Raw genomic sequence first — 9,660 nt, forward strand, 5'->3', positions numbered from 1 at the left:
ATTCTCAGGTGAAAATTAAACAGCTGCCCCCCCCCCCCCCCCCATGCTCTCTGCAGTTATTTGATGAGCAGCAGGTCCGCCGTGGGAGTAATTACCCCCCTCCCTGCCTCCCCCTCCCCTTAACCAGCCTCTGCTGAAGCTAATGGGGAAAGTCACATTTAATTACAGGTCAGCGTTCCCGGGGGACGGGGGGGGGGGCAGATTAACTTCAGATGGAGGTGAAGCTGTGGCACCTCCTTCATGAGCCTCCTCTTCCTCCTCTTCCTCCTCTCAGTCTTCCATGATTGTCGTTTTTTCTCAGGAGTCACATTTCTTTCCTTCTTTAAGCCTTTTAAAACATTTGACTTGATTTTATTCCCTCCTCTTCCTAATCTTCCTCTTCCTCGTCTTCCTCATCTCCCGTTCATTCTACCTGCCGCTCTTCTTCCTCCTTCTTCCTCTTCGGGTTAATCTGTCACTTTGCTGGTATGTCAGATTGTGATTTAGGTTCCTAATTGTTGCTGCATATTAACTGACCTGCTGTCAGATTACAGATTAACCTGGTGGGGGAGGGGGGTCGTTTAATCTGAATTCTGCAGAATCTGATCTGACCAGTTCAGGTGAATCTGCTTTGTCCTCAGATTCTGTAGACCGTGGTCCTGATCCGCACGTTGACCTCCTGACCTACAGCAGGAAGTTCTGCGTCTGAGTCTGCAGCTGGTTAAACGTCTGTCAGGTGAGAAGGGGCGTGTCTAGAAGGCGGGACGTCGGTACAAGACCGAGCAAATGATGGAGGGTTTGGAAGATGTCTGTCTGCGTGTCTGTCTGTCCATCTGCATGTCTGTCTGCGTGTCTGTCTGCATGTCTGTCTGTCTGCCTGCCAGGCTGTGTGTCTGCGTGTCTGTCTTAATCTATGTCCGTATGTCTGTCTGTGTGTTTGGCTGTCTACATGTCTGTCTGCGTATATATCTGCGTGTCTGTCTGCATGTCTGGCTGCGTGTCTGCCTGGATGTCTGTCTGCATGTCTGGCTGCGTGTCTGCCTGGATGTCTGTCTGCCTGTCTCTCTGCATATCTGTCTGTCTGTCTGTCTGCGTGTCTGTCTGCATTTCAGTCTGCGTGTCTGTCTGCATGTCTTTCTGTCTGTCTGTCTGCATGTCTGTCTGTCTGTCTGTCTGTCTGCGTGTCTGTCTGCATTTCAGTCTGCGTGTCTGTCTGCATGTCTTTCTGTCTGTCTGTCTGTCTGTCTGTCTGTCTGCGTGTCTGTCTGCATGTCTTTCTGTCTGTCTGTCTGCATGTCTGTCTGCGTATCTGTCTGCATGTCTTTCTGTCTGTCTGTCTGCATGTCTGTCTGCGTATCTGTCTGCATGTCTTTCTGTCTGTCTGTCTGCATGTCTGTCTGCGTATCTGTCTGCATTTCTGTCTGTCTTCCTGACTGTCTGCCTGTTTTTGTTCTTTTATGTACAATTTTTTAGTCTTTGCATAATTTCTGCAGAAATTGTTTTCAACACAGACAAAAAAAGTTTATTTTAACATTTTGCTGCTTCCAGCCTTGAACATTTGTGTCCACCATCAGTCACATGCACGCTCGCACGCACGTACCCGTATCATGCCCACAGAAAACCGTCTCTGCTGGTGACCCGGGTCCACCTGGACCCTGAGGAGGTTTGTAGCCCTGCGGCTGATTGTCGCCCCCGTCTGTCAGTCACCGCGCGCGCGCCCTCACGTGCACGCACCTGCTGCACGGAGCCGCTCTCTGACTCGTGTCTCAAACACAGGTGACGCTCAGCCGCGCAGGACGCGCCGTTTTCGGCAGAGAACGGCGGGATTTCTGCGCTCTTCCTCCGTCAGTTCTGGAGGTTTATCTGATGCAGGATTGAAGAGGAGCAGCTTCCGAGGAAGAACCTCTGCTGGGATCCTCCGACAGCAGAAACATCTGCAGAGACCCGCGGAGAAAGAGTCGCTTCCTGCTGTTGGACGATCAGATCCTTTCATGATTTTCTAACAAGTCCACTCAGTTTGGGAGGTGAGTTTTATGAACAGAAGTTTTTTTTTTATTATTATCAACTTTTATGCCAGAAAAATATTTTTTCCTAATTAAAAAACAAACAAACCAGAAATCCAAAGAAATGTTGAAAAGTTAAAAACAAACCAGCTTTTTTTGTCCTTCTACAACAACATTTCATCCAAACTTTAGGAAGAAATGAAATCTGTTCCACCAGATAGAACTTTAGTGAAAGGAGGATGAAGAGGAAGATGAAGATGGTTTGTTCTAATCATGAAAAAACATCAGGAAGGTTGATCTTCTCCTCTTTCCATCTTTAAACTTTATTGACAGAAACTTCTGATCTGGATTTTTTGATCTGCAGACAAAGAGACGCTTTGGTTCTGGGCAGAACCGTAAACAGCTGTTTGTGTTGGGCTTTTATTTTGGTAAAAACCTTCTCTGGTAACTTGAGCTTCAGCATCAACGTCCTGAAACAAACTGATAATTTCTGTCACAGCTTCAGTCCTGATCTGGTTCTGGGCTGATCCAGGTCTGGTTTCCTCCGATGGTCCTTTTGGTTCTGCACGTGTGAAAGTTCACCTGAACTCTGGTTTGGACCAAACGGGAGAACTCTGGTCCTCCTCGAGGGTCTCTGCTTTCCTCAGATGAACTGTGGTACGATTCACTTCAGAGTTTGAAAATGTATGCTGGATGCAGGAGGTACAATGGGGAGGAGCTGCAGGGGAGGAGCTGCAGGGAGGAGGTGATGCAGGGGGAGGAGCTGTTGGGAGGAGGTGCTGCAGGGGGAGGAGCTGCAGGGAGGTAAGAGCTGCAGGGGGAGGAGCTGTTTGGATGACGTCCCTTTTAATTCGTAGAAGTGCCAGTCGGTGGAGGATCATGGAAGAGAAATGAATAACGCGGTTTGTGTCCGGCTGGAGTCCTAGGACACCAAGTCTGTCATGTTATTATTATTATTATTATTTTTATTATTATTGTTATTATTAATATTATTTTTATCATGGAGCGAGATTCACCAGATTCCCACCGCTACTGCTTTTCACACCAAACATTTTCCATCTGTAAGTGGTGGACATGCGCTGGTTGACAGTAGCAGAAGCCCTGATGTGCGTCTGATGCGGTGTGAACGCATCCTAAAGGCCCGTACACGCCGGGACAAATATTCGCCAGCCGTTTTTCGCCACGTTTTTTGTGTTCACACGCAGGCGATTTTCGCTGACGGTGAGCCGAGCGAACATGCAATTTCCTTCCCTGACATTAGATGGCGCTTAATGTAAACAGAAATACTCCTGTACACAAGGTGGCGCTGCGCAACTTTACGCTTCTTAAAGTCGCTTTTCACTCAGAAGAGGAGAGCAAGTATTTACGCGCTTGTCAGAATCAAACAAAGAAAACATGAATATTTCAAGCACCAGTAGCTCCGCTCCAGTTCCAGCGATGAAGAAATTATTGTTCTGTTGAATGATGAAAGACGCCAGAAAAGACGCAGATTTTGGGTACATCCCATAGTTACGAGAAGAGAAGAACTTGGGAAGTTTTATCGACAGGTACAAGAGCTGAAAATGTATCATGAGCGTTTTCGGGGATATTTTAGAATGTCCGTCATTATTTCTTTGCGTCAGTGTAGACGCTACTTGGCGTCTATCTTCTTCGCTGGTATGTGTGCTCAGAAAGGCAGTTTTGTGTTTGAGCGCCCCCAAGTTGTGTTTTAGTGTAACTTCAGAAGCTCCAGACACGTGTGCAAAAGCGCCATTCTCATTGGTCGGATAGTTTTTGACGCGGCGCGTCAAACCAAAAAAACGAACCCGAGGCGTTTTGTAAAAAACGACGCTTTTATGCGTGGCGTTTTTTCGCGTCGGTGTGCACACTCACATTGGTGCCCTTTGTTTAGTCACGAGGCGTTAAACGTCGGCGAAAAGCGCGCGAAATTCCTCCCAGTGTGAACAGGACTTTAGAGGACCAGAGAGACGAGCAGCTGTCCTTCCTCCTGATGTTTTATGTTTTACTCAGAGTTTTTCACGACAGCAAACAACAAAACGACGAAAAACATCAAAAAGTTCTAAAACTTTTTATTTAAAGTGACATTTTTTAGACATTTTGACATGGAGATCAATGGAAAGTTGCTTCCCTCTGCAACCTGCCCTGTTGCTCGTTTGTTGCAACATTTATCCCCTCTGGGTTTCCTCAGGTGTGGAAACAGGAGGCGGGGCTTCATCTCTCTCATGAGTTAGATGTACCAACAGATTCACAAACAAACATTTCCTTAATCTCTGGGTTTACCTCTGTCTCGTCACCTGCAGGACCGTTTCCATGGCAACGCCGACCTCTGTTTGGGCGGGGGACGCCAGTGACCTCAACGAGAGAAGACACGAGCTGTGTGGTGAGCTGAACCGGTTCTTCCCCCGGCCCGGTTCTGACCCCGAACCATCGGCCAATCAGGACCCAGGCTTCATTGAGATGATCCTGCTGACTCAGCCTTTCACTCTGGGGGGGAGGGAGGGAGGTTTCTATAAATTCCCTGCAGATTCTACAGATTCAGCAGAGCACCACCCTGCAAACGGGGGGGGGGGGGTCATTTATCAAAACAGAACAGTTCTGTTCACGGCAGATGAGAGATTTTCAAATTCAGCCCATAGTTTTCTTTGCTTGGATGACCAGGGACCTCATTTCTAAAGGTTGCGTACGCACAAAAGAAGGCGTAGGCCACTCTCTACGCAATAGTTGAGATTTATAAAAAGCAAACTTGAGGGGAAAATGTGCGGTCCTCCACGCTCTGACCCAGGCGTACGCACAAAAACGGGTGAAATGAGAAACGGCGACGCCGTCGGCAGATGGAAGAAACACGTGAAAGTGAAAATGACAATACTGCCTCTCAGAAATAACATGAAGACTTCACAAAGCAAGTCTGACAATTAACAGCTACACCAACACCCGTTTGATCGATCAGCAGTGAAACAAATAAAATGCCCCATCACAATGCGTAATGACGCACAATGGCTGATCTACAGCATTTACGGCGTCTGCCACCGTCTGCCACTCACGTGCCTTTTTGGCATTAGTAATGCCCACACTGTGCCCTCCAAACAACACTTTTCTCCTCTTTTCCACCTCGCCAACGATAACTTCTACTTCACATTGAGTGAAGTTACGTTTTTTTCATTTCCTCTCTGTGTTTGCTATGGTTTCCCAATCAATGAATATTCATTTGTGGGCGTTTCACGGACTATTTATGGGCAACTATTGGCGTGTCATGAAGCCTCAAAAGCTGCGCTGCATTTAGAATCGGTTGTGATTTATTAAGGGAAAGATGCGTAGGATGTGTGTGCGCACGGTTTTATAAATCGGAATATTTCTGTGCGTACGCACATCCTATGTTTCATCCGTACGCCACTTCTGACGCAAATCCTACGCAAAGTTTTAGAAATGAGGCCCCAGATGTCAGCCTGCAGTTCCTCTGACGGCCACAGGAGGCCGCTGCAGCTCTGCTGTCAGGTTTTTCATTGAATCATGCGACAATCACATGTTTCATAACAGAAAAAATGGGGGGAAAAGAAAATGTATTTCATTATTTAAGAATTTTACTTTCCTTTTTATTTTTTATACAGACACATAAACGGTTTTGGGATCATTTTTAGAAGCTTTTAACAGAAAAAGTTTCTGGTTTGACGTTTTTTTTCTCGGGTCCATCAGACGGGTCCTCAGAACGGTTTTGTTTAAATTTGTTTAAGAAACATGTTTGAGATCAACTGGATTTTAAAAATAAAGTCTAAAAATAATATTTAATAGACCTGCTGATAAAAAACACAATTATGTGGTAAAGAACATCGTCGCTTTTTACATCTTTAGTGACTTTACATGAAAACATTTCACTGATTTCGTATCAAAAAGGATTTTATACTTTTTCTATTCATGTAAAGGTTCTCTGTGATTGATCATAAAAATATTCCTGATGTCTGAGGTCATAACATCTGGATGTGATGTCTCCTGTTCTTTAAACGGTTGTCATGCCCTTCAGGTGAATTGAGTGTGTGTGTGTGTGTGTGTGTGTGTGTTTCCATGCATCAGGGCCACCCTGTGTTTGGAGTAGTTCCCCCCCTGCTGGTTGGACGTGGGAGCAGCAGTTCTCTCCCCACCTGCAGAGAAACAAACAGGTACTGATGTTGACGTAGTGTCATTGAACGCATCGCAGGAGCTTCAGCAGCTGTAGTTCAGGTTGAGACTGAGGCAGGTTAAGCAAATTGAATCGATATAAACCGTCATAAAATCATTTCAAAATGAGAGAAATCATAACCAATCTGGAAGATACCATCTGGATTGAGGTACGGGAGGTTTAAGTTACTTTAACCCTTGTGCTATCTTAGATGACCCCCCCCCTTACATTGACGTGTTCTCCCTACCATGACAAAGGTGGATAAAGGTGGAAAGATTTCATGTAATCCATGGACACCAGTGAAGATCACAAATCATTGAAGAAAAAAGGTTCAGAGCACTGTCTAGTGGGTCTAGATGACCCAACTCCCAATGTTAAAGTGCCTAGGATAGCACGAGGGTTAATGTAAAACCCACCAATCACAGCAACAACACACGTGTGATGTCATTAAACGCATCAGTCCATCATTCCAATGTGTGGACAGACTTTGAATAAAGTCATGTGACCATCCATACGTGTTTCCTTCACACTTGATGATCTGGAAGAAATCTGGAAAACTGTTCAGTAGCAGGAATTTCTGTCCGAGTCTCACTGCTGGAAGTTTGGATGAAGGTGATCTGGATCCACTTTAGGTCAGAGAACCGGATTGTTGTTGAAAGGAACCGTTCCAGCCTAGAAACTATGTTAGGAATGTTTTGGAGGAAGTTGGGAGTCATGGAGGAGGAGGAGCGTGTAGAGCTTATGGAGGAGGTTCTGCATGTGGTCCATCTCTGAGGTCTGGATCAGACTAAGTGTTCCTTCTGGATGTTGCAGCTGCAGGACGCTCTGCTGCAGAGGGAGGAGGAGCTGGCCCGCCTCCAGGAGGAGAACTGCAAACTCAGGGAGTTCCTCAGCTCCTCCTTCGTGAGGAGCCTGCAGGAGAAGGCGGAGGTGAGCACCAACGTTTACAGAGACGCCTCAAAGCCAGTCAGACGTTCTGTCGTTTGACTCAAACGGATCTTAGGACCTTCCCGTTGATGGACCGTGACTCAAATCAGAACCAGGTGGATTTTTTACGACTCTTCTAAGATCAAAGCTTTATTCTGTCCCCCCTCCCTCCACAGAAACTGGGCGTGGCCAGCCGGGTGGCGCTGAAGAGAACTCTGATGACCAGGGACGTCGAACCCCCCCGGCTCTCTACCCATCGCCTCCTGCCCTCCAAGAAAGTCAGCAAGAGGGTCTGCAGGAACCTCATGGCCGAGTTCTGCTCAGAGACCCAAGAGTCCCCCTCAGAACCGAACCTGGACCTGTGGGTCCTACGGACGCTGGGCCTGAAGGACCGGGACACCATCGACACGTCCAGCCAGTCAGCTCCAGACTTCAGCATCTGGGAGGGGGATTCCTCCGGTTACACCCCCGACTCCACCTTGGACTCGCCCGTCTCCACGGCGACGCCTTCATCGGTTCACAGCTGCTGCCGAGGAACCGCATCCGAACCGGACCACGGGTTCTCTGCAGATCCAGAGACTTCGGAAAAGTCCAGCGCATCTGCAGGGATGGCCCCCCCCCCAGGATCCGGGATCAGGAGCTTCAGCACCTGGACCACCTTCCAAAGACCGGACCTCTGTTCCATCACTGGCTCAAGTCCGGCCCACAGTCCGGACAGGGACCCAGCAGGGCTGTCGTTCTGGTCTCCACCTCCTGACAGGTGGACTCCCCCAGAAAATGTCCTCCCACCCCCCCTCCTGACTTCAACTCCAACCTCCAACCAACCCTGGGCGTCTCCTGGTCCCTGGAACCGCACGAGTCCATCGGATCATCCTGAAGTCCGGACGCCCCGCAGGTCCACAGACGTGGCCTTCAGCATGTTCCTGCGGCCGTCCAGCAGCGTCAAGACCCACAGCTTCCCCCAGGGCCAGGCCTTTGTCAGGAGGGACACAGGGGGGCGCTGCAACTTCACCTGGGTGCCCAGACAAGAACCCTAAAGAAGGACTGCCAGAAACCTCCAGGAAGGAAGAAAGATGCTGCCGAGGAGAAGAAACACAGCTTTGTCTGGCTGCTGAACGGTACACTGGATCTGAGTGGAGCCTGACGGACACAGATCCATGAAGTCCTCAACTGGACCTGGACAACATCAACAGTTCTCTGGGATCAGTGACACCCACTGGGCTCCAGCCTGCAGACCTTTGGTCCTGGGATGACACCAGGCGTCTGCAGATCCTGTGGACTCGTCCATGTTTCCATGTCAACCATGAAGCCAGACCAAGACCACACAAACATCTACCAGGACTGAGGTCTTCCAGGAAGCCTTAACCTGGATTTAACAGCATGAACCGGATCTGAGAAGACCTGATCTCCTAATGATCATCTGGAGCAGAATGTGTAGTAAATCCTGATCCAGAACAAGTCCACATCATCAAACTTCCACCGCCATGCTTTAGAAAGAACTTTGATCCAGAAGTCTTGATGTTTGTCTGGAGGTAGTTTGGTGAACGTCCTGTTCTTCTCTCTTCTTCTGCCTCTTTTGTCTTCTGAACTTTCTGAGATGCTGGTTCTGTCCTTCCCTCCGAATGATGGACGGGTTCTTCTTTCTCTTCACGCTGATGTGGAGGAACAGGAGGGTTCTTCTTCTCTTTCTTCATCACTCTTTCATTGTCAGAAACCACAAGGATCAGCTTTGATTTTTAGGCTTTAAGAACATTTTTTTCAAACAAGTTTTCTCACGAGCTGAAAACAGCAGATGTGAAAACGGGGAACCAGAAGAAGTTCACCTGTTCAGGTGTGATGAAGCTGCGACAGAACTGAACCTGTGACGGGTTCCTGCCTCTGATGGAACAAATAAAACTTGCTTCCCACTTAAACCTGTTTTCGTGTCTTTAGTTTCAGTAAATCAGAAACTCGTCTGCCGGAGAACCGAAGAACATCCTGAAAGGGTTAAACCATGGAGGTTCTGTTTGGATGCCGGTGCAGAACCACAGCGGGAACCAGGATCCATCATCAGCACCTCCACGGTCAGAGGAAGACCTGACTAGACAGATGGACTTGAAGGGAACCCAGGAGCAGCTCTGGTCCAGGTCCAGTCCGGATCAGGTCTGGGTCTGGTCCAGATCTGGTCTCCTGATGGTCCTCCTGGTCTGGCTGGTGTGAAACCTGAACTGAGGTTCTGCCGGATGTTCTTCTGGGTTTTCATGTATTCCAGAACAAACTTTGTCATCAGAACTTTTCCTCGTTTCTGCTGAACTTCTGTCTTCGGAGCAGAAAACCTTCAGAACTCCTGAACATCTTCATCTTCATCTCGGTTACCAGGTAATCCGGTCAGACACTGCCCCCCCCTCCTCCTCCTCCTCTTCCTCCTTTCTCACCCTCGTCTCTTCAGAGCAACAAAGCAAAGTCATCAGAAAGCCCCGCCCCCACGTCCTCCCCCCAGTTCCGGCCCACAAAGATGGTAGGTTTCATTTCCTCCCTCGGGCTTTCCCAGCACGGGGTCCCCCCCCCTCCTCCCCGGGTCCCTGGAGGGCTGCTGTGGGGGCCGGGGGGAGGACTTGGGGT

At 48.5% G+C, this 9,660-nt stretch overlaps 1 protein-coding gene across 1 annotated transcript; it reads left to right on the forward strand.

Annotated features, from left to right (window-relative positions):
* Nucleotides 1-1,869: 1,869 nt before the first annotated feature.
* gmnc (geminin coiled-coil domain containing) lies at nt 1,870-8,441 on the forward strand. Its single transcript, XM_020701048.2, has 5 exons — nt 1,870-2,003; nt 4,283-4,362; nt 6,048-6,133; nt 6,946-7,062; nt 7,236-8,441. Exons 2-5 carry the CDS (start codon nt 4,293-4,295, stop codon nt 8,094-8,096), a joined length of 1,134 nt encoding a protein of 377 aa, XP_020556707.1. The 5' UTR covers nt 1,870-2,003; nt 4,283-4,292; the 3' UTR covers nt 8,097-8,441.
* The last annotated feature ends 1,219 nt before the right edge of the window (nt 8,442-9,660 follow it).

This window comes from Oryzias latipes, chromosome 13 (assembly GCF_053564925.1).
Source record: "Oryzias latipes strain Hd-rR chromosome 13, Olatipes_Hd-rR_3.1".
In the NCBI taxonomy this organism is placed as follows: Eukaryota; Metazoa; Chordata; class Actinopteri; order Beloniformes; family Adrianichthyidae; genus Oryzias; species Oryzias latipes.